This window comes from Pogona vitticeps, chromosome 6 (genome assembly GCF_051106095.1).
Source record: "Pogona vitticeps strain Pit_001003342236 chromosome 6, PviZW2.1, whole genome shotgun sequence".
Classification (NCBI taxonomy): Eukaryota; Metazoa; Chordata; class Lepidosauria; order Squamata; family Agamidae; genus Pogona; species Pogona vitticeps.
In genome coordinates, this window is record NC_135788.1 from 51217263 (window position 1) to 51243378 (window position 26116).

Below are 26116 nucleotides of genomic sequence, written 5' to 3' on the forward strand. Positions count from 1 at the left end.
AGGGATTCATCAGGCCATCCACGTCACCTCTGTCTGCCCCGTCATCTTTGTTAAAAAGAAGGGTGGGGAGCTCTGCCCCTGCAATGATTACAGGGCTTTGAACAAAATAACTATTAGAGACCGCTACCCTCTACCCTTGATTGGCGAGCTTCTGGATCACCTTAAAGGGGCCCAAGTCTACACCAAGTTGGATCTCCATGGCGCCTATAACTTGGTGCGAATTCGTGATGGCGATGAGTGGAAGACGGCTTTTGGAACACGTTATGGCCAGTATGAATATCTAGTCATGCCTTTCAGATTAACCAACACTCCAACGGTGTTCCAGCGATTCATGAATGTCATCTTTCGGGACTTGCTCGATCGCTTTGTAATCGTTTACCTGGATGACATTTTGATTTATTCCCGAGACCCCGCTCGGCATACGGAACATGTTCGCCAGGTTCTACAACGGTTATGGGAACATCGACTCTACGCCAAGCTGGAGAAATGCGAATTTAACCTGCAAGAAGTTGAGTTCCTGGGTCATGTTGTATCTCCCCAAGGGATCCAGATGGACGCAAAGAAGATCAAGACAGTACTGGACTGGCAGAAACCTAGGAATCGTAAGGATGTGCAACGGTTTCTCAGCTTCGCAAACTATTACCGTCAGTTCATACCGTCTTACACGGATGTAACCACGCCACTGTCCCGTCTCCTCCGGCCCAAAGAACTTTTCCTTTGGACTCCAGAGGCAGATCATGCCTTTACTACCCTAAAAACCCGTTTTACCACCGAGCCCATCCTACGCTATCCAGATCCCCGGCTACCATTTACTGTGGAAACGATGCCTCCAGTGTTGCCCTGGGCACAATACTGTCCCAGCGAGAGGACCCCTCACAACCACTGCAGCCCTGTGCGTTTTACTCCTGGCAGTTCACACCCTCGGAGCGTAATTACACCATCTGGGAGCGAGAACTTTTGGCCATCAAAACGGCGTTCGAGGTTTGGAGGCATTACCTTGAAGGGGCCCGTCACCCAGTCCAAGTTTTGACGGATCATCGAAACCTGGAACACCTACAAACAGCCCGACGCCTTAACCAACGGCAAATCCGATGGAGTCTCTTTTTCTCCCGGTTCAACGTCCGTATCACCTATGTCCTGCATACCCAGAATCGGAAAGCTGATGCTTTGTCCCGTAAACCAGAATACGCTGTTCTGACCTCTGAAGAAACCCCGATTTCACCGATCCTGCCTCCTTCAGTCTTTGCAGCCGTAACCACTCACTCCCTGGCTGAAGAGATTCGAGCCAGCCAAGCTCGAGATTCCTGGGCCAAGCAGCATCTGCAGGAACTTCAAGAGGGCTCGGTCAATGACTTTACCAACCGCCAGGGCCTCCTATTACATCGTGGACGCGTATATATTCCTCCGGGGCCCCTCTGAGCCCAGGTCCTCCATCTGACTCATGATTCCCCTCCTGCAGGACATTTTGGTCAATACAAAACTCTGCACTTGCTCACATGAGAGTTCTGGTGGCCCCAGGTTCGAGCTGACGTCGCCCGATATGTTGGCTCCTGTGAGGTTTGTCGTCGAGCCAAGGATGTACCAGCTAAACCTTCAGGTCTGCTACAACCATTACCTGTACCGGCCAGCCCTTGGGACACAGTATCCTTGGATTTCATCACAGATCTCCCACGGTCATAAGGGTATACCTGTATCCTGGTAATAGTGGACCTGTTTACTAAAATGGCTCATTTTGTCCCATGTTCCAAACCTCCCACAGCTCCTGACACCGCTCAACTCTACCTCCAGCATGTTTTCCGTTTGCATGGTCTCCCAACACACCTAATTTCTAATCGTGGTTCCCAGTTCACTTCCCGGTTCTGGCAAGCCTTACACTCCAGTTTGAGTACCCAGGTGCACTTGTCATCAGCATATCACCCTCAAACAGATGGACAGACCAAACGTACCAATGCCACCCTGGAACAGTATCTCCGTTGCTACACCTGCTATCAGCAAGATAATTGGGCTACTCTGTTACCCCGGCGGAATTTGCTTACAACAACGCGGTACACACATCTACCAAACAGACACCCTTTGAAGCCTACTATGGGTACCATCCTCGCTTTTTCCCAGCTACTCTGCCCTCAACCATGGTTCCTGCTGCCGATGACCACATACACGAGTTACAGGCCCTCCAAGACTTACTTTGAGAGCAGCTTCAGCAGGCTAAAGAAGCTTATAAAACAGTGGCCAACCGGAAGCGACAAGAAGGGCCACCTCTGAAACCAGGAGACCAGGTCTGGCTTTCTACCCGTCACCTTCGCCGACCTGGCCGAACCCGTAAGTTGGACCCTCGGTTTATAGGACCCTATGTAATCACGGAACAAATCAACCCTGTTGCCTTCCGGCTACAACGTCCAGATACTCTCCGTGTCCACCCGGTTTTCCATCGATCCCTCCTTGTTCCTGTCTCAACCCCGGACCCTGCTCGACCCTCGCCTCCGGCTCCACCTCCACCTGTTCTGATCGATGGCGAGGAAGAATACGAGGTCCGTCAGGTCCTGGACTCCCGAATCCACCGAGGGGGCCTTCAGTATTTTGTGGATTGGGAGGGTTATGGTCCTGAGGATCGATCGTGGGAACCCGCCAGTAATCTACACGCCCCTGAGCTGATACAGCAGTTCCATTCTACTTACCCCGATCGACCTGGCCCATCTGAAGGGGGGAGTCCTAGGGAGGGGGATAGTGTCATGAGTGCTTCCGAAGACCTGGAAGCCGAAGGGTTAACTGTGGCTGAAGAGAATGTGGAAAGATCAGAAACACCTGAACCGCCTCCAGATTCTCCTTCCACAGCAGACAGGCTTCGGGTCAGGCTTCGGGAAAGACTTAGGACCAGAAGATCTGAGGATTGCTCAAAGGCTCTTCACAGAAACCTATGTTCATCTAGTCCTGAGTATTAACAGGATAAGAAAGCTTTCCAACAGCTCAAGGAGCTGTTTTACTATAAAACAGCTCCCAGTGAAGCCAGAAAATTCTGTGGAAGCAAGGAGTCAAAACCTTGGCTTGCATCCACGCTTCTTGAATCGTGTTCCTGTCTCTGAACTCTGGACTCTGACCTTGGACTATCCTGTGTATCGGACCCTGGACTTTGACATTGGACTTCTTCCTGTGAGTTGCTTTATGGACATTGGCTTTGCATTCTTGATATCTCTGACCTTGGACTCGTTTATCGGACTTCGGCTCTTGTAGCGCCCGGAAACGTGACAATACTCTGTATCGTCTCACTGCAGAATTGCTGTCCATATTCTTACTCCCAAAAGTTTTTTATTCTCAAAGTTTCAGACAATCCAAGAAGTAAATTTCAGGTTAAACAACATTCACCACCTTCCGTGTCTAACAGCCTTGTCAGTGATATTTCACTTTGGGATTTTTTCCAGAAATAAGAGATTTTTTCGTCTCAGTGTCTCTCTTTTGGCCATAAGCCAGCTTGCTAATTAAGAAACTGTTTCGCTTTCGATAAAGCAAGCTGGTAAGTAAAGCTAGCTGCTACTTTTCTTCTTTTGGCCATTAATTTATCTCCATCTTTTATTTATTCATAGAGGTTTCCTCTTACTTTATTACTGTATTCCTCAGGGAGCGGTGTGTGTGTGAATTGAGATGCTCACAGCTATTCTGCCAAAACAGCTCCTGCGCCGATCTGTGCTCAGGTGACTTTCCAGAGTAAGAAATACCGGGTTGCTGCCCAATTTTCCTTCTTTCTGGTGCTCACCAGCTCTTCAGAGAGACCTCTCCTGATCTCTCCTTCGATCCCCCCCATTTTTAGAGGGGCCACAGATTGGGCGGTTCCAGCTTTCCTGGGAGCTTTCCCGGGGTTGCTGGCAGCGCTGCGATGAAGCTCCGCCTTCAATCAATCCGGGGCTTGTGAATAACTGCTGGATGTGTGTGTGTGTATGAGAGAGAGAGAGAGACTGACTCAAACTATGAAAAAAGGAACAGGCAAGCAAAACAGAAGGCTTGAATTAAGGCAGAAAAAAAGAGTGGCTTCATCGAGCTTGTTTAAATTAATAAGAGGAAATGGACATACTGAACTGAAGCAACTAATTGTTGAAAATTGAGGGAAGAAGGGTTTGTGTGTGTGTGTGAGTGAGTGAGTGAGAGAGAGAGAGATTGACTCAAAACTATGAAAACTATGCCTCTTTGGTTACTACATTGTGTAGTCAATGAAGCAGAAGTAGATGTTTTTCTGGAACTCTCTGGCTTTCTCCATAATCCAGCGCATATTAGCAATTTTGCCTCTAGTTCCTCTGCCCCTTCCAAATCCAGCTTGTACTTCTGGGAGTTCTCGGTCAACATATTGCTGAAGCCTACCTTGTAGGTTTTTGAGCATAACCTAGTGTGTGAAATGAGTGCAATTGTACAGTAGTTAGAGCATTCTTTGGCACTTCCCTTCTTTGGGATTGGGATGTAGACTGATCTTTTCCAATCCTCTGTCCACTGTTGAGTTTTCCATTGATGATGATAAAAAAATCACGCACTGGTCCTTTGATATTGGGCTGTGGCATCAGGGTGGGTGACATGACCTTTAGCCTGGTTCCTTTTTGCACACCACACACAGAATGATTAAAGTGGTAGGAAAAGCCCCCCCCAAACTCTACGCTGGCTGTCTCCAGCAAGCATGTCATTGCTAGCACCGCTCTGGCAGCCACTGATGATGATTAAATCCTCTGCGAGCTAGCAAAAATTTAATGCAACTTGCTAGGCATGTTGGACACCTTTCTACTTCCTATACCACCCCATGGCTGGAGTGCAATGTGTTCCAGCAAAAATAGCTGACATCTTTATTAAATTTGGTGCATTCTTCTAGTTCGGTACATAGCCTGGCAGCCATTGATACTGATGATATATCCTGCTTGCAAATATCCTTTTATCACAGCTGTGGTCTCCCTCTGGGGCGATATCCCTGCACTATTTCTCCATACAGGAGATATTTTGCAATCTGACCGTCAGCCATTCTCACAACATGCCCAAGCCAACGTAGATGTCGCCATTTCAGTAATGTATACAGTGGTGCCTCGCTTAACGAGTGCACCGTATAGCGATGTTTCCGTATAGCGATCCCTTTTTCGGGATCGCTATACGGAAACATACCCGATCTTCGCAATGGGGAAAACCCGCATTGCGAAGATCGGGTATTGCGGCGGCCATTTTGGAGCCGCCGAACAGCTGATCGGCGGTTCCAAAATGGCCGCCGGAAGCCCGGAAATGGCTGCCGGCAGCCGTTTTCGCGCCCTGCCCTCGCTTAGCGAAGGCGCGAAAATGGCTGCCGGCACCTGGAATCCTCGCTGAACGGGTAAGTAACGAAGGTATTGGAACGCATTAAACGAAGTTTAATGCGTTCCAATACCTTTCCCCTACCCGTTTAGCGATGATTCCGTATAGCGAGGGTTAATCCGGAACGGATTAACCTCGCTATACGGGGCACCACTGTATATGCTAAAAATTCCAGCTCATTCTAGGACTACTCTATTTGGAACTTTGTCCTGCCATGTGATGCCAAAAATGCCTTGGAGACAACGCATATGGAAGATGTTCAACTTCCTCTCCTGCCATGCACAAAGGGTCCAGGATTCACTGCAGTACAGGAGTGTACTCAGGACACAAGCTTATATTTCAGAATGCATGCAGCATCCATTACATTGTATACACACTGTATACAACCCAGTATTGCCTTTTAGCAGCAATGATTTACTGCTGATTGTAACATGGTCCATGTGGAGCTATGTGAATACATGTGTGTTTATTACCCTCCATGCTAACAGATTCAATGGCAGTACGTTGTGACAAAAGGTACAAAGGTACAATATAATGAAAGCAGAATAGTATCATCATTTTTGACATGGAGAAGAATTTAAACCTTCAGACAGAGAAAATAAGACCAATTTTAAATGTGTGAGTAAATAATTCCCAAGAGCTTTGGGGCACCTTGAAAACTGACAAGTTTTATTTGGGCACAAGTTTCTATGGACATTAGCCCACTTCATTAGATGCATTGTCATGTGCCTGAAGAAATGGGCTAATGTCCACGAAGGCTTATGTGGAATAAAACTTGTTAATCATTAAGGTATCACATGATTCTCTGTTGTTGTTTTGAGTAAATTAATATGTTTTGATCAGGCTCTGAAAATATTGTAATAGCATCACCAAACTTTTTTGGACAGGACATTCTATTGTATATCTGTATGAATTGAGTGTGCAAATAAATGTTTGTGTCTGAATGTCGTGTTTAGGTGAATATATGAGTTTTTGTGGCTGTCTGTGTTGAGTGGATAAAAGAGATGAGTATGTGTATACAGTATACATATTTGTGGCAATAGCTATGACTGTGTATGAAAGAGTTGGAAAGGGTATGTGTAGGTATGTATGCCTTGATTCTCTCCCAGTGCCCGTTAACTGAGCCCCAAGTATTTTCCCCATGAGATTTTTCACCCTACTCTAAAGAACCAGTTATTATTTGAAGAAAACAAACACAAAGGCCAGTACCCTACTGCAGAAACATGAAGCAAAAAAGGTTAGCATCTGCCCACCCCCACCCCCAAGCCGGCTCCCCTTATTTTATATGCCTGTTCTCATACTAGTTGTTCAACTGTCATGTAAGAACAATCCTGCCAGAGAATAATATTACACAGTTGTCCTTTTCTTCCACATTTCTGCAGTGTGGAATACTGATTACTGCTTTCAAAGCAAATCAACTCTTTCAGTTAGAATTGTAATTTTTATGCTGCTTTAGCAGAATTTTGATAAATGTTGATGTATTTTCCTCCCTTGTGGGCTTTTGTTTTCATTTTCCTTCTACTATCTTGCCTTTAAAAAATGTGTTCCTTTAAAGACTTCTCACCTTCACTTTTTACATTTTACGCTAACAGGATGGAAATCCATCCATGTTCAACTCAATAGCTTCTCTTTAAATTTGTATTCATAAGGTCAATGAAGGATTTGACCCAAAGGGCCTTATTAAATTTATTGTGTAGAACTTTTAATGTAAGATCCTAGACCATTAAACGGTTTTTGTTTTTAAGCCAATGGCAAAAGCAAGATGAACGTGTTCGAACAAAATGTCATGTGATTTTAAATCTTTCAAAAGCCTTTTCTTGCCTCATAGAAATCAGTAAATTGTCTAAATCCATTTAAAGATAATAAAAATTGGCACAACAATTATGTCCATTATTACATATATCATCATGAAATTGGCAGTAGATAAGAGACAGCCATGCACTGGGAATAGTAAATAAATGTAAATGAGTGGTAGCAGGCTGAAAAATATAGACATTATATTCCTAGTGATTATTATGGGATTGTAGTCATTGCTACTGGCATCTGTTGGAATAATTCTCAATAATTCTATCATGTGGAAGCAAAAGCCAAACAACAAACTGAGAGTCAAAACCTACACATGTTGTTTTGTGTAGAGTTAGTACAGTGCTTCATTTTCTGTCTGTTGTGCCTTTGCTCAGAGAATATGCCACACACACCAGCCTTTCTATTAAATAAAAGGTTTTTCTCGGGGGTTAAATATTTGCTGGCAGGTTTTTTTTATTATTATTATTATTATTATTATTATTATTATTATTATTATTATTATTATTATTATTATTATTATTATTATTATTAGCTCTCTACAGCTAGACAAATTGTGGAGAAATATACATGGGAGATCAGTCCTTCTCTAACACATGAAACCAGTGAAGAATTTTGCTAGTGAGTTTTCAAAGGAACTTAGTTTAAAAAAAGTTTTTTCATATGCAGTATGAAAGTACATCTGATTTTAAAAATCAGGATGTGTCACAAATGAAACTGAGAGATTTATCCATCCAGGCCCAGAATTTTGATAGCTTAACTGCTCAAAGTTTGAATTCTTACATCTATATTAGTGCTGAATAGAAGTTGCTACCTCTTTTTCATGAGAAGTGCCTCATCTTTAGCAGCAATAAGGCAGACAGGCAGCACCTGGTCATCTCCACAGTGGGGATAGCTGTACATACCAAAAGAATTTACTAAAAGTCAAAAGATTTTTTCATAATCATGATGGAAGGAACTTGAGGTTTAAAACTCAAGAGGAAATTGAACTGCTGGATTTCCCTCATGCCTGCATGGGGCTGTGTGCCTATATTTGACACCAGTTCATTTTCCGCTTGTGTTGGGAGCACAAAAGCATTAGGTAAAGGTAAAGGTTCCCCTTTACAATTTTTGTCCAGTCGTGTTTGACTCTAGGGGGCGGTGCTCATCCCCGTTTCCAAGCCACAGAACCAGCGTTTGTCCGAAGACAATCTTCCGTGGTCACATGGCCAGTGCGACTTAGACACGGAACGCTGTTACCTTCCCACCGAGGTGGTCCCTATTTATCTACTCACATTTGCATGCTTTCAAACCGCTAGGTTGGCGAGAGCTGGACAAGCGACGGGCACTCACTCCGTCACGTGGATTCGATCTTACGACTGCTGGTCTTCTAACCCTGCAGCACAGGCTTCTGCGGTTTAGCCCGCAGCGCCACCACGTCCCATTGAGCCATTACTCAATGTCAATAAATACTGATCAGTGCACAGAAGTAAAAAGTGGAGACCATAATCCTAATCTCCCCATTCACTAATGTACTGTATGTCTAAGCACTTTACCGTCAGCAGGCTCAGCTACATGTCACTAATGCTCCTGTTTTTGCATTGGGTTTAACACGTTTGAAATCAGTTTAAAATTATCCACCTACACAACATACAGCTAAAAGCTCCTTTTTTAGGTTGGAAAGTGAGGTTTTTTAAAAACATCCACAGGGGGGTTGTTTACTCTGAATCAATTCTGATTGCAATTGTTATTTGAATTGTTTTATCATGTGTGCTTGGCTGTGTTGGAATAAATAGTGTCTGTGGGGTCTGTCAAGTATTGGACGCCAGGATCACTGGTATTGGCTGCAGGGTACCCTGCAGTCCAAACCAGTTTTGTTTTTCTTTTCTGTAACATCTGTCTAGCAGCATTCCACTTTGAAATACATTAAAAAAACAAAAATAAGTAAAATTAACAAAAAGATCATTTAAAACAGCAGTAAACAATTCTCTACAAAAAGACAAAAACATCATAGCAGGGGGGGAAATGGGTGGGCATGACATGACAAGGGACCTGGAAAAATCAGAAGGTGGAACGTCAACATGCCAGTTTGCTTAAAAATGCAACAGTTTAAAAGCCGATGTGGCCCCCTTGTCTAGCATGCAAGATAGTTTACAAGTGGAATAAGAGTTGTCCCAAGAAGATACACGCACTGATACAAAAATCATGTGACTTAAAAAACCTCCAATCCAGCTCCTGATTCATTTCAACAATGTAGCTGCACCCTGTGTTGGATTGTTATCTCTCTTGCTTGTTTAATTCGTTTAAAATGTTATATGCTGTTTCATTTTTATAAGCTCAAATTGCCAGCACACTATGACATAAAACTCTAAATATTTGTTCCCATACGTAACTCCTTAAGCATACATTTCATTAAGTTTAATGAGAGTTACTCTCAGGAATCCTAAATACAGCACTACAGGCAAAAATGTCAAATTAAAACAGCAGTAAAGAAAACCACAAAAGACAAGGTAACTGATGAGAGTAGAGCATACGATCTGACCAACATAACAATAAATAGAAAACCAGGTTATTAATGCTTGTGCAGTTCAGTCCTTTACACACCTGCTGAGAAGTAAATCTTATTAAGTTCAGTGTGAGACATATTTCCAGATATGTATAAGCTTACTGGCTCAATATAAAAATAGTACTTGATCATTGTATTTGTCTTCACGTAATGTGTTTTCATACACAAGCTGAATGACAACACACAAGTAAAACCTCTTTAATTGAAATGGAAATTGTGCCTTCCCTCTAGGAAAAAATGTAAAGTTTCTTACCTTCACAATTTATTTCAAAATGAAATGGAGGTGAGTAGGGGAGAGATATCCAAATGGGAGTATTTTTTATCACTCTGTGTATAAATAACTGTAATGTGATAATGGAAGTGAATGTCGCACATCCTCTGCTGCAAATGGAGCTAATAAAAGTGGCAGTCCTAAGAGACTTCCATCTACAAATCAAATTCGGCTCTTCTACTTTCATAAACTCCTTGTCATTTAATCAGTAGCAAAGTGTTGTTTATTGGTTTAGCTCCTATCACAGATGCCTTCAAGATCATCTTTTAAATAAGCACAGAAGAAATGCTAGTGAAGGGCATGGCAAATGCCTTTGTTACAGGAGGATTGGGGTGGGGGAGGCAGTTCCTTTGAGAATGATAAGACACCTAGTGCTTGAAGATGGTTAGCTCTTTTCAAGGACTGGATTTTCACTTTGCAATAGGTATATGGTAGATCTGATGGAAGCTTTGTGAATTGAACCTACATAAGGTCATCCAAAGATATTTTCCTGTCTGAAGCAAATCATACTGTGGCCCACCCGTATTAAGATGCACCAGTGGAACCACTTACCTCGGGAGTTGGTGAAGCAGCAGTGGAGGCATTAAAGAAAAACTTAATCACCTGGCAAATATGCTTTGATTGTATTCCTGGGTTGAGCAGGGGATTGGACTTGATGGCCTTATAGGCTCCTTCCAACTTCACTTTTCTATGATTCTATGAAAACTTCTGATACGCAAATTCTATATATAGCACAATCTCCTGTCCCCTCTAGAGGTCAATTCTGGTATTACATCTTGGAAACACATACAGTGGTGCCCCGTATAGCGAGGTTAATCCATTCCGGATTAACCCTCGCTATACGGAATCATCGCTAAACGGGTAGGGGAAATGTATTGGAACGCATTAAACTTCGTTTAATGCGTTCCAATACCTTCGTTACTTACCCGTTCAGCGAGGATTCCAGGTGCCGGCAGCCATTTTCGTGCCTTTGCTAAGCGAGGGCAGGGCGCGAAAACGGCTGCCGGCAGCCATTTCCAGGCTTCCGGCGGCCATTTTGGAACCGCCGATCAGCTGTTCGGCGGCTCCAAAATGGCCGCCGCAATACCCGATCTTCGCAATGCGGGTTTTCCCCATTGCGAAGATCGGGTATGTTTCCGTATAGCGATCCCAAAAAAGGGATCGCTATACGGAAACATCGCTATACGGTGCACTCGTTAAGCGAGGCACCACTGTATTTTTGAGTTTTTTAAAGTATTTTCAAACAGTGGCTAACTGAAACTGTGGATACTGATCCCGCAGATACAGCGGTCCTACTGTACTATCCATTGTTTTCATTGAGACTCCTTTAGTTGAGATTAAAGTTGGACTTTGCCCATATTAAATAACAATGTCCTGCTTTTCACAATGCCTCAAATTTGCTGCCTGAAGTGGCTGCCTCACTTGTAGGACTGGTCCTAGGTCCAAGCCTTGTTGCAACGACAGATAACCATGACCAAGATCCAAAGAGCTGCTCAGAGGCTTGCATGAGCACAGCAAAATTTATATAACTGCCCCCTCTATGCAATATCACTACTTTTTCCCAAACTTCTACAGTTTCAAAAACAGGTTTCTTTTTCTCCACACATATGCTTAGCAAGCATGTTCATTCATGTACATTATTTAATCATAATCTGGATCTTGATCTCAGTATTTTGCAGGAACAGATCTAAATGTGAGACTCACCAATAACCTTGGTTATTTACCTTTATGTGCCTTCTGGGACAGCTCAAAAATGTGGCTTCAGATCACTAGGAGATGGCTGGCTGAACAAAAAGAGACAATTCCTCACTGAAAAATATTGGGTTTCCCAGTGCATAGCTTTATGTAATGATGGTTTTTAATTTGATTTTATCTGTGCCTACCCTGACACGAACTGCAGTTAAATGGCCAATATAGTTGGACACACATCCATAGACTTATGAGCAAATGCACCTTTCAGACAGCCTGCATCTTTTTCAAGTCCATCCATTTGATTAACTAATATTATGAGCAACTTAGCCTTTAAAAAATCTTTCTGTTATATATTATGTTAAAAGTTTAATAGCAATTTTAAAAAAACCAGCACACGTGTGTGTGTGTGTGTGTGTGTGTGTGTGTGTGCGTGTGCGTGCGTGCATGTGTGTGTGTGTGTGTGTGTGTGTGTGTGTATTTTAAATTTGGATCAGATCTTGGAAAAATGCTCTTCATGGAGTTAAATCTAATGTTAATCCCAACTAAATTAGTGCATTGAAATCAATGGAATATATGTTTCCTGTGAGTCAGAAGTCTTTTTCATTTCAGGTCATGTCCTTTAGTTGAGACTGTCACGATTCCACATGGCCCCTGATTGTTTCACCAAAGAGCTCACACTACGTGTCTTTCAGCTGCCACCAGTTGAGTACATCAGCATTATCTATTATTATAGATGTCCAGGCCATATATCATTTTAAAAGAACCAAATAGAAATTCTTTATTATTACAGATGTTGACAGGACAAGCAATGTTGTTAACTCTTAAACAGACATCCCCTTTTATCCACTCTCAACCACCACTCTCCCGCCCAAACTCCCCAAACTCTCTCAACTCTCAATTTCACAGTTTAAAACTCCTCCTGCTGCTGCTGAGTCTCCTATATCTTGTGACTCCGCCCCTTCAGCACTTCCATTGGTTGGATAGCATATGAATATTCATGACCTGGGCGGACGCCACAGAGACTCACATAGCTTTAGCTCTTGGACTACTAATTCCAGTGTCTCCCAGCTGATGCAGTTGGGCTTCTGAGGATTGTTGTCCAAAAACCAACATTTCCAAGTTCCAACGTGGATAAGTGGACTTCCTAGCCTACATTAAAGATAGTCAGCAACAAAAATAGACACTTTAGTCTAGAAATCACAGATCAGTTTGCTTCACAAATCCTGTCCTTCTATGAAGTTATCGCTGGCATCCTGGCCACTGACACAGAAGGATCACAAATCTAGCATTTGGCAATATGTGATTACATTTCTCTTTTCTTACTTCTGATTATATGGCCAGAGAGGCCAATGAACTAGTAATGTGCATATAATATACATCAGCTTCTTTTTGAAAATTCTTTATGAATAACTTTCCCCCCTTCATTTTAGAGAGAATCATGAATAAACTGCAGGACAACCAAGAGCAGATGATACCATGAAGAGAAGCTTACGGGTCCTCTATTGCCAACTTCTTAGTAAGTATGCACTCAAAGCAACTTGGTTTCACTGTTCATTTGTTCACTAGGAAAAAAAAGATATGCATCTATTGAACTTCCTATCTCTGATGGTATTTCATGATAAAACGTATAATTGTGATTTTAATATATTTGCGAAGGCTTTCACGGCCGGGATCTAATGGTTATTCTGGGTTTTTCGGGCTCTTTGGCCGTGTTCTGAAGGTTGTTCTTCCTGACGTTTCGCCAGTCTCTGTGGTCGGCATCTTCAGAGGACAGCAACCTCTCCTCTGAAGATGCCGGCCACAGAGACTGGCAAAACATCAGGAAGAACAACCTTCAGAACACGGCCAAAGAGCCCGAAAAACCCAGAACAACAATTGTGATTTTATTGGCAAGAGTCCAAGTAAAAGATGTTGGAGTTTTATGTACAACCTTGCATGCTGTCTGTAGTTTGAGTGACTGGGAGGGACTTTTCTGGGCTGGGCTGATTGTCTGTCTATCAAGTACTAACCAATCTTTCCTTCTAGCTTTTGAAATTCAAAGAGAGCCCTGTCTCTCTGCTGAGTGTTCTACCCTTCTCTTTTGTCAGTTGGGGGCAATTGTTTGCTGTTGATTAGTTCAGTTGAATTGGTGTGGCACAAAAGAAAGTGACTGGGAAGGGGAAAAGAAAACAGGAAGGCTTCAGCACTGATGCTTAACTTTTTATAATGATGGGTTGAAAAGTGAATACTACAATGGCCCTAATGCAGCCTGCTGATGTTGATCATGACTGATATCAGTTGAAAAAGAGAAGGTTTGAGCTAAATGTTATATTAGAAAAAAAGGATTTCTTGTTAGTTCATGAGATTAATTTCCAACAATTTATGAAATAGCGGATTTTTAATAATACAAATAAGTGTTACTATTAAATCCATTGCCAAATTGTAACTTAATGAAGTTTGAGCCAGTAAAACTGTCAAAATATCATAACCCTTCTTTCGGAATCTCAAACGTTGATGTTAATTCAAGAGTGATTGGAGTGAATCTAGTGTTATAGATTCTGTCTGTTCATCAGCAAAACATTTTGAGGACAAAATCACTTTCTGTGCCAAGCTGAACTCCATTGTGGATACAGTGTCTTTTTAGATGTCTCAGAATCACATTGTGAAGCTAGTTTTTATGGGAGTGGTTTCAGGTTCTAAAGTTTTGCGATATGGACAAAACACTTGCATCCCTATGATTATCACAAGCTGAGTTCTTGCCCATCATTGCTTCTTTGCGCCATTGGTAGCAAGCCAACTAGAAGAATAAGGGAAGTGATTAACACATCTTTATGTAATGGAGAGGGATGTGGTGGCGCTGCAGGCTAAACCGCAGGAGCCTGTGCTGCAGGGTCAGAAGATCAGCAGTCGTAAGATCAAATCCACGTGACGGAGTGAGTGCCTGTCGCTTGTCCCAGCTCCCGCCAACCTAGCGGTTCGAAAGCATGCAAATGTGAGTAGATAAATAGGGACCACCTCGGTGGGAAGGTAACAGCGTTTCCTGTCTAAGTCGCACTGGCCATGTGACTACGAAAGATTGTCTTTGGACAAAAACGCTGGCTCTATGGCTTGGAAACGGGGATGAGCACCGCCCCCTAGAGTCGAACGCAACTGGACAAAAATTGTCAAGTGGAACCTTTACCCTTACCTTTGTAATGGAGAGCCTCCATGTCTTTGAAACAGGAAATAATTAAACAGGGTATGTGGGGGGGCCCTCTGGATCCAGAGATTTATACCAACTATTGCCCAGTCACAATATCCCCTCCTTAATAGTAACTATTGACCTAGTGGTGGCAGTAGAATAGCAGACATTCTTGGAAAAATCTTGAACCTTTCAAGTCTGGTTTCTGGGCCAGATTTGGAGCAGAATCAGCCTTGATTGCCCTAATGGATAATCTTGTTCAACAAAGGTACAGGGAAATGTGATCCTGTTATACCTTCTCAGTGACATTAGATTGACCATGGTATCCTCCTCAACTATGAAAGAACTAGTTTTCAGAAGTTCTTCTATAAATACAAGGTTAATACTAAAGAATTAAATTACTTTTCCTTAAAAATTTTGTTTTTGAACCGTGCAGTGTTATGGGGCATGGTATTTGTATTTTAGCCGTCTCTTTATAGTATCTTTTACTTCAACCATACAAATACATTATTATATTAAGCAGTATATATGTATAAATAAATAGTAATTTAAATAAATAATTATTTATACATTATTTATTCAAACAGCATCTCACAGGGTTCCTTTCAGCTCTGCAGTTCTAGGATTATTATTATTATAAAGAGGTCTTACATCATGGGACTAAGATTAACTTCACCTGCAAAGAAACATTTAGTGAAAGATTTACAAACGACTGTGCAATTCAGTAAATTATTCAGAAAATAACTGTTCCTGTGTTTTGGATTTGTACCCAACCGTTCTCCCAAAAATGGGACTCAGGGAAATTTACAGTAAGAATAAATTAAAAATGCAATTTCAATACAAAACAAATTCAAATATTCAAGCAAAATGTAATGAAAAACATAGATTAAAAGACATCAGTAAAAAGCATCTAGCACCCTTCCAGTAAAACAAAACAAAACACGTTCCTCAGCAGCTGGACAATTTGTCCAAATGAAAAAGTCTTTGGTAGCAAAGAGATATGAGGGAGCCTAGAATTCCTTGGTAGGGAGCTCTAGAACCTGGAGCGAGCCACTGAAAAAGAACAAAGGATCATGAGGACTAATGGAATCAGTTTTTTGTTAATAAATCAAAGCTTATTCCCCTGGTTCATGAATTTTTATTTTGAAAAAATGAAGTCTCGAGGACAAAACAGTGAATGATCCATTTGTTAGCCTTTATTAATATTATAAATGGATCCCTTTCTAATATTTTGCTGCAACAAAGGGCACATTAAACTGCTCATCTTTCCTTCTCTAAGCACCACTGGCAATGGTGCGGCTAAAAATATTGTAAATAAATAAATAAATAAATAAAATTAGTCTTAAGGAGGAAGGAATAACAATAAGGAAAAGATTGGCCTGTAGCCACTCATTCTCAGTTGTTGAGAGGGCTCTCAAGAGCGAATAGCAGAAATTGGCTTCATAAACAAGGTTGTATGTATCTCTAAGGATCTAAACAGAGATCAAGACATTTTAGTGCAATGCATACTGTATATTAATAACCCAGCTTTCTGAAATACCTTATGAGTATAAAATAGTCATCTCAATTGACAGACCCTGATCTCTGTCCCAGAATCAACTCTTAATGTTTGTGTAAATCTACCTAACATGGTTAGGGTCTACAACTGCAAGTAACTAACAGTTTGATACTCCAGATTTTTTTTTTCTTTTTAATGAATGAAGCATAGCCCCAGTAGACAAAATCCTGTTTGTGTAACTTTGGGTGGCAGAAGCTGATGCATCAATTCAAGATGGATTGCTCCCAAGAGAATGCAGTTCTCAACAGAAGAAAAAAAGGATTTTAAAATAAGGTCTCTGCCCTTCCATACTTACTGTATCTCACTGTTGCTTTTAACTAAGCCACCATGGATATGGTTTGGGTAGAAAGGCAGCGTATTGAAGGAAGGAAGGAAAGAAGGAAGGAAGATGTCAGTAGAGGACCAGGCAGATATTCAGTCCCTACAAATGTACAGCCAATGTACCTAGCTCTGGGTAGCCAACAACACTGTTCATTAGCCATCAGAAGCAACTGAACTGCTGGACCTCATGCCGCATCATCATCTTTTCAACCTGCAGCAGGCAGGTGGAGATACCTGGTGAACAGAGAGCCTGGTGATCTTCAAAACATCTCCAATACCAACATAGCAGTATTTTTAAGCAGTCTAAATACTATTCTGTAGTCATATAAAAGAAGGCAGGACTGGGGTGGTAGGGGGAGGAATCAGGTGGATGTCTTTGATTAGTATCATGAAACCATGAGGGAATTTATGTGAACAGAAGTCTACAGTTTGTGTCCATTTGCTACTAGGCACGCATTATGGATCACGTTTGCTCCTTCCATTATGATAAATATTTGGCTAACTTTCAAAAGAGGGGTTTAAAAAGAAAAGAAAGGAAAAAGAAAAGAAAACCCAATATATTGAATTAAGCATAAATGACAGTGATTCAGCAGAAATGTTTATTGTGTTTTGTTTCTCCAAGAGCATCTCCTGAAACTGAATATATTGTAGCGAAAAGTCCGAGGCATCAGGACACTGAAGTGACTGTGAAATGAAGCCTTCTGTCAGTTAAGTAAGATGACTGGCTTCCTCGGCAACATGAGGTAGATCCAAACTAACAGTGGGAAATAAATCCAGTTTGAGGCATGTCTACTCAGAACTAAGTCTACCTGAGTTTGAATTTACTGCCTGATAAAAGAATTCCAGCTAAAATTCATTCAATCGCATTTCTCAATGGAAGTAGGAGGACTAATTAGTAATGACTTTCAATGTGAAAGTAAGCTTTATGTGAAACCTCAAATGTTGGCCTCAGTAAAGGTATCTCATGTAGTTCAATCTGATGATCAGATTTATTCAGTTATTTTAAATGAATTCAAGGGTGTGTCCCTGGGAGGTATATTTAGAGACAAAAAATCCTTAACCTAGAATGGGAGCAAAACAGTGTACTGAAGTAAAACATTCATTAGAAATGCAGTATGTTGATTAATTTGGACATGTCCCCAATTACATATGTGCTAATCTCACCACTGTCAGTTAGTTTTATAAATGTGCATGTGTGCTCAGGATTATAGGACATTGTCTTAGAAATCTAAAAAGCTGGCTGGATTTCTGCTATAGAACTGTAACAACAGGTTTAATAACTTGCTGAGATTGATTCTGACACCAAAATAGCAACTGCAACAAGTTCCAGCGAAGAGGGTCAACAACAAGCTACTTTTTCTGGACAGAGGAGGGACATCCTGTTTTCTCTGAGCTGCCAGTTGCCAAATGATATAACCTATATTTTACAGCTTCATTTGGAACTAGTTATGGTACTTCCAAAGGAGCTTTTTCATATGGAATGTTGCATCCTCAGGGCAGATTCACGTTTAAAGCACAGCAGATGGAATAAACAGATCTCACCTTCCAGGATTTGTTTTCACAAGAATTATAAATTTCTCTCAACCAAAGAGACATAGGAGTGATTTTTATTTATTTATTTATTATTTTTATTGAGAGAGAGAGATCACCCACAACAATGCACAGTATCTCAAATGTACTCACAAGCCAGATATACATAAAAACATTACAGTGCTGGCTCATTTATTTTCAGTAACTGTCCTATTGATTGAAGGAGCTGTTCTGAAATCTTGACTTGCAGAGGATATTCAATCCTGAAAGCAAGAATAATCCCAGCTATCTGTGCAAAGGAGCTATTTCATATTTAGAAGCATTAAAGGCTTAATTTGGCTGATGCCTGCTATATCCATGCTAGATGTAATAGTCAACCCAGCGTTGAATTTGCATTATTTCATTCCTACAGAATGCATTGTAACTTTAGTGTTGGATGGATTTTTAAAAAGCACACACAAAATATTGCACAGATTGTTAGTTAGTTAGTTCGTTCGTTAGTTAGTTAGTTCGTTCCCTGGCTCTGGATTGCATTAAAACCATCAAAAGTAATATATAATATGCTATGCAGTGACAAGCATGCTGTGATGAAAAAAGGGTTAAAAGACATTCCTATGTACATTTGGTATGTTGTGCATCGGTCATGGACACGGGGCAGGATGGATACTCCAATGTGACCCCTTGTCCCACCTACTCCTCCCATATACTAAGTGATTTTAATGGTTGTGAATTTGTATTCTACATTTTCCAGAAATCACAGATATTTCCAAAGTGCTCTCACAGTTCTTGCAGCCTTGGCAAAATATACACAGATGTAGGCTATTAATGCTGAGACTAGATTTATAGATCATGTTTTAAAACCCTGTTGGTGAATTTCAGATTAAAAGCCGATCTACTCTTACAGGAAGGCATTGTCTCATTCTGTCAGCAGCCGGGAAAATCCCGTGCATTTGCCCACAGTGTCTCAGCATACTTTGATAGTTATCTTGACAGGAGGCGTCTTCACTTTTATGCACATTCTGACACATTGATAAAGAGCCAAAGCAAAGCCCTTTCAAGATTAATGAGAAACAGTAGCTTTCTATAATTCATATTCTCCATGCACCTACTTTTACCATAACAGCTGTGGCTTCTTTTTTCTAGAAACCAAAGTGGTACAATGAATTCATCTTCTGCCAGAAATATAAGTGCAAATTCATTGTCTGATTTAAGATTTGCATAAACAATAGCCAAAGGGCATTTTCATACATGAAGCTAAGGGTGTCTTTGAACTTCTGTCCTTCTGCATGTGTGAACATAATGACGTCAGAACAGGAGGAGAAAAAGAGTTGTTTTTAAAGTGAATGCACTGCCACAATGGATACTGGAAAAATGCAAGGCTGAATTTAAGTACTTCCTATAAATATGCTCTTAGTCACTGACGTCTATGGCCCGTTGGTTTATCATGTATAAGCAACTGTATGAAGCATCTGTATAATGCAGGCACATTGGAACACATACAGAGGAATTAGAGCAGCTTTCTACATAATGGCATAATGAGAGTGAAATTACTTCCACAAACCACTCTGGAAATGAAACAGGGAAAGGACTGGGGGTTCTTCTTGGCATCTACCATCTGGCAGCTACTTCACATAGTTTAATGAGTCGGACCAGCCTTGGAATGATTTTCATGTTGTGCCTAGTCAGAGACAAATAAAAGGATGCTTTCTGTCATCCTGCAATATTCAAATCTACTGCAATTAGTGTTGCTGTCCCACATTGGCTGAAATCCTGTTGTCTCACATAGTACGTCACACTATTGTAGGCCCATATTGAATCACTGGGGGTTTCGTGAGTCAACTGCTCTGTAAGTTCCATGAATTCAAATGGGCCTATTCTAGTTGAACTTACTACATTAAAATAAGTCACAACTAGATTAGTCTCACTTGAATCAGTGGAATGTATGGTCTCACCTAAGGTTGCCAGAAACATAGGTACCAAAAGGAGGACATAGAAAGACAAAAAAAAAAGGACAGAGGAAGACGTATTGAATGTTTCATTTGAATCGTTCTGGATTAAACCCACAATCAATACTATTTTGTTACAATAGCTGTGTGGTGTTCACCCCTCGTGCCCCTGCCTGATTCCCCAAACACAGAGCACACGAAGGCAAACTAATACTCCTTTTTACCCACTGCCACCAGTTGATCACTAAATCAACATTAATTATGGAAGGATGAAGTTGAAGGTCCAAACTTCACTGTCTTTTAAATAAAACTTGTTTATTGGTTACAGATGTTTGATTATTAATCATAGGTAACTTCTGCAGGTTATCATCAATCTCAACCTTCTATTGGTTATATCAGTTCTTATTCACTCCTCACTCTAATCACACCTCAGATCTTCCAAATACCGCACTCTATCTCTCCACTCTGATCTCTCACTCTAACTCACTCTGACTGACTCACTCTGACTCCACCTCATTATTATATGTCTCGGCTCCGCCTCTCAGCAACATTAGCCTGCAACATGAATATGCATGACTACTTAACATAATAAGGGTGAACACTACAAGCTGCCAATAAATGTCTCTTAGTAAACTGACCAATAAACAGTCATGTTAAAAAATAAAAATAAATTCAATGGAGGCTTTTTTCAAAATACCAAAAAACATTATTTAAACAGCCAATTGTACCCGAACCCACCTCAGCCCGGCTGTGGGATCCCCCAGATGCTCGCACTCTGTGCAGACTCAGAGGCAACCTTGCTAATCTGGATGCCCAAACAAGGCTCCAGCGCAGGCAGGGGGAAAGTGGCGCCGGGCAAAACTGAATGAGGCAGCCGCCCCTCCCTCGAGGGTTATAAGTTCAAGGCCAGGGAATGTGGGAGTTGGAGTCCCCGAAAGGGACTTTGAACATACACAGTCCGGGCGCTCGCCTTCCCCTTGATGCACTTGGGCGCTACTTGCCCCTGCCTGGCTCGGCAGGCGGTGCTGTGCTTGTGCTGCCTTTCTGAGCTCAATGTGGGCTGGGCGGGCATGGCGGATCACCAAGCAGCTGCAGCAGCTGCAGGAGGGGGCGAGGGCTGCACTCCGGCACCGGCGGCAGGTAACAACAGGCGGGCGGGTGGGGTAGGGGAAAGACCAGGGGAGGGGGGCTTCCACCTGTCCCCCTCCCATCCAAAATTATAAAGTAAAATATGCAAAAGCCTGACATTTTAAAGGTTTTTATCTTTACCTGTCGGACAGAGAACATTAGGCTAAAAAGGAGGACATGTCCTCCTTTTGCCTGACGTCTGGCAACCCTAGTCTCACCAGATCCTCACTAATTTAAGGGGTCTTCTATAATGTGATTTATTACACAAAGCAACATGATTTCATCCATAATTTTCTTCTTCCAGTTAGTCATGCCTAATTAATACTGCCCTCAATATTCCATAATTCAAAATAATAATCTAGTAAAATAATTCAACCTATTGTTAGTTAGTTTGTTTGTTTAAAATAATTCTACGCTGACAAGGCAACTTACATCATGAACGCACAATATTAAAGCTAGAATGATTGGATTATTGAAATATTAAATCAATTAATAACAGCATAGTGTGCTGTTGTATGTAATTTGTAGAGTAGGAATGGCCAAATCTACCAGTTTTGCTCTTCCCACATTCAAGTGTTTTTACTGTCTCTGATATTTCCCGCAAATTTATAGAAACATCTTTAAACTTTGGTAAGTTCTTGTCAAAGCCAAATGCAAACCAGCTATCCTCTAAATCTATAGTTAATTGGTATCCCAGTCTTTCTTATGAATATATTTGGTTGGGGGAGGGGTTCCAGCTCCAAATACAGTGGTGCCTCGCTTAACGAGCGCACCGTAGAACGATGAATCCGCATAGCGAGGGTTTTTTTTCGATCGCAACTGCGATTGCAAAGCGATTGCCCCAATGGGCGAAACTTGCATAGCGAAGGTCGGTAAGCGTTTTGCTTACCAACCTTCACTTTGTGATCTGCGGGTCAGCTGTCCGGCGGCTCCAAAATGGCCGCCGGAAGCCCCGAAATGGCCGCGCGCAGCATTTTCGCGCCCTTGGTAAGCGAGGGGAGGGCGCGAAAATGGCTGCCGGCCATAGGAAAACATCGCTGAACGGTGAGTTGATCCGTTCAGCGATATTTTCACATAGCGAGGGTTAATCCGGAACGGATTAACCTCGCTATGCAAGGCACCACTGTATATGTAATTTAAAGCCTGCCCTGCAAGTGAATCAATGGAACGTCATAATAATCTGCTGTGACAGCCTTTAAATGATGGTTTAATACAGAGGTCGTCAACCACTGGTCCTTGGCCTGGGCCGGGCCGGGCCGGGCCGGGGACGGATCTCCCACCGCATACATTCCCCTCCCCACAGCTGTTTTGTGCACGTGCATGTGTGCCAGCACTGGCGTGTGCGCTCCCCCACCCCTTCACGCATGCACCCCGAGTGCCTGCGTGAGGGGGTGGGCAGGTGCGCAGGCAGGCACTCCTGTGCATGTGTGAAAGGGTGGGGAAGCGCTCATGCCGGTGCTGCCGGGTGGGCGTGTGCTCCCCCACTGCTTCGCGCATGCACCGGACAGTGTGCACCCGCATGAGTATGGGGGGTTTGCCCTGCCTTCCTCAGAGGATCAGCCAATCTGCGGTCCCAAAATATTGGGGACTGCTGGTTTTATAGAGTTGAACCTCACTGCTACTTTCAACCTGGGAGTCTCCTATGCTGCTATGAGGTGTTCAGCTACACTTCTCAAGCTGGAAGGATATAGGACTAAACAGCACTATATCAGAGACATTTGGAGCTATGAATCATTGCAAAAATATGTGGGAGAAGTTGAAAATGCACACACTCCTTGAAGGCATCATGTTACATCCTATTTGTACTTTCAGGAAGAACTCATAGAATATCGGAAGCTGTAGGTCTGCACTAAACCACATGGAATTGTGATGATTTTGAGAAAAGTTACAAGTCTCTTTTAAATCTTCTGAACCCTCTTGAAGTCAATTTATCAGGTGTTCCCTGGTGCTTCTGAGTTCCTATGCTTTATGCTTTGGGAGGAAAAAATATTTGAAGTTGAGTTCCCTACAGGAACTTCCACTTCTGCTGTGCATTCTGCAGTTTCTGAAAGGATGACTGTCAGAGTGCTCTGTAGCGACTGAAGATTCAGGAAGATAGAAATCAGACCTTCCCATTGCTGGAGGCATATATAACCGCTGATCCACAGCCATGGTAGGATTCCTGTGGCATGTTCTAGGACTGTGGCTTATTTTTCTCATTAATTCCAGACTCAAAGTTTCAAAATCTGAGATAGTATGATGATGGAGCGAATCTTTATGGCCTTTTTTGATATCCCACTAGTACCACAAGGGGAAAATATATGAATATTAATTTAGAATTTCCTGTTGGCCGCACATCAAACTCTTGGAAATCAGCAGCCAATGGCTAGCCTCACTCTTTGTAAAATGAAAAATTACTTCTTTTTACTTTCAGGATCAAAATTCCTGTTTTAACCAATGTCAGCAGGCCCACATACCTACAGCTCATTTGGCTTCCTGGTAGGGATCCTTCCTCCATATCATGAGTACACTTCCTGGAGGTCGCTTTGTATTGTGTCCCAAAGAAAACATTAAGTGCCACTTGCTAGAACTGCCTAATTTAGATTATAAATTACAGTGGTGCCTCAATTTATTAAATTAATCCGTATTGGAACAGTGGCCACAACTCGAAATTTTTGTAAGTCGAATCACCATTTCCCGTAGGAATGCACTGAAAACCATTTAATCCATTCCGGCTGTTTTTCGTTCTTATCTAGAGGCGCTGTTCGTATGTTGAAGCATTAGTTCCCATAGGAGCTGGATTATAGGAGCTGTCATGATAAGCAGCTTCACTTCTAAATTTTCCGCTATAACATTGAGAAGAATGCATCAACATTCAGTGTTAGGTTATTGGCTACTGGGGACAAGGCTTATGTTAGTGGTGCACCTCCCTGCAATAATGCTTGTCAAATGGCAATTCTGTTAAACATTAAATGCCAGGTCAAAATGATATATTGGCTTGTGTTTTTTCCTGAATAGTATTTGTTTTTCATGGGGGTCTCAATAATTTTCCTTGTATTCTCATTTTATGTTGGGTTTATGCCACTGAAAAAGAATTAAATTGTCATTTTATTTTGTATATCAAATTTATATTTCAAACACATAAATTTTTCTTTCATTTTGTAGGCCTCTTTGAACATTTACTCAAAGTGGAAGATAAGATATCAGCTGTCTAAATACAGTATAATTCAATGGTTCCCGCAGGGTGATGACGTCATCAGGAGGAGAACATTTTTGGAAGTGAAAGACTTCCCTTTTCTCCTGCAACTTTTCTGATTTGCAAATAATTCCTTTAAATCAGAGTTCATCAACCTTTTTCTTACCACAGATCGGCTGAGCCTCTGACGGAGCGGGGTGGCCCCTCGTGCTCGTGCCTTCGGACCCATGTGCGAAGCGGTGGGGCAACGCACGCCAGAGGCATGCATGCTCCCCCACCGCTTTGCGCATGCACAGGAGTGCCTGCCCACCCCTGTGCACAGTCGCATGCTTGAAGGGGTGCGGGAGCATGTGCCAGCACCAGCAGCCTGGGACTCTAAGCATGGCCAGGGTGCTCCTTCCAGCCGCTCGCCTCCCGGGCTCCAACGAGGCTGGGGGCGGGGTTTCCTGCCACCCTCTGCAGTGGGAAATTCAACTACTGTACTAATCACGACAGCTGTATATTACCATAGACTTCTGAATACCAACACTTGGTATCTGAGTGACTTCCCTTCTTACTCTTTTGTCCCATTTGCATGCTTCCCACTAGGGTGATCTGGTTGGCTGTTGTGTTAAAGAGGATGCTGGACCTGATCTGCCCAGTGGCACTTTGCATCTGTTTTGGTTGGTGGCTCATAAGGCAGAACACAAGTGGATGAAACCAGATGTGACAACCATAGTTGGAGCAAAATTCATATATAGAGAGAAACACAGGCAAGGAAGCATTTATGTCAGTAAGGAGGCAGAAAGAATATGTTGGCTTGGGGTATTATCAGCCTCAGGTTGGGAACCATACACCATTTGCACTAAGGAATGGTTGTCCATTGAATCTGGCAAAGTTCTTGTCATAACGCCACTTCACGCATGCGCAGAAGCTCCTGCCCACCTGTACGCCCGCCCCAGCCCTGTGCACAGGCGCATGCTTGAAGGGGTGAAGGAGTGTGTGCCAGCGCCAGCAGCCTGGGCATCTGAACATGGCCAGGGTGCTCCCTCCAGCCACTCACCTCCCGGGCTCCAAATGAGGCTGGGGTGGGGCTCCTTGCCGCCCTCCGTGGTGGGAAATTCAAATGGTGGAGGGTGGGGAGGAGCGCCAAGGACTGACGCAGACGCCCTGGTGAGCAGCCGCTGGTCCCAGTTCTGGAGATGGAGGCAACAGCAGCGGTATCTGCCTGCTGAGGGCAATGAGGAGTGCTGACCCCGGCCTCGTTGGAGCCCACCGAGAGGCGAGCAGCCAGAGCACGCGGCCATGCTCAGCCTCTCCGCTCTGGGTCACCCCCGCCACTGCCGCCACTGCAGAGCCACAAAGACAGACCTCCCGCCCCCTCCCCCTGCATGCACTCCCCACAGCTGCTTTGCGAGCGCAGGGACATGTGTGAAGGGGTGAGGGAGTGCTCACACCGGTGCTGGCATGTGCATGTGTGTGCAAAGCAGCTGTGGGGAGGGGAGTGCATGCAGGGGGAGGGGGAGGGAGGTCTGTCTTTGTGGCCCGGTCTGACTCATGCCAAGGACCGGCATCGGGCTGCAGACCGGGGGTTGATGACCTCTGCTTTAAATGAATGAAAGCCATGGGAGCCATGGAATGAGAGAAGGAAAACTTTCACTACAAAAACAAACAGCAACAAAAACCCACCACCACCAG

The 26116-nt window shown here is 42.8% G+C and overlaps 1 protein-coding gene across 2 annotated transcripts in view; it reads left to right on the forward strand.

The window, feature by feature from the left end:
* TMEM108 (transmembrane protein 108) overlaps positions 1-26116 on the forward strand; it is a 329648-nt gene that overhangs the window by 185647 nt on the left and 117885 nt on the right. For both annotated transcript variants that reach the window (XM_020804595.3, XM_073003504.2), the window contains exon 2: positions 13052-13137. In XM_020804595.3, coding sequence (XP_020660254.3) covers positions 13098-13137 — 40 coding nt within the window. In that variant the 5' untranslated portion in view covers positions 13052-13097. The remainder of the gene's footprint in view (positions 1-13051; positions 13138-26116) is intronic.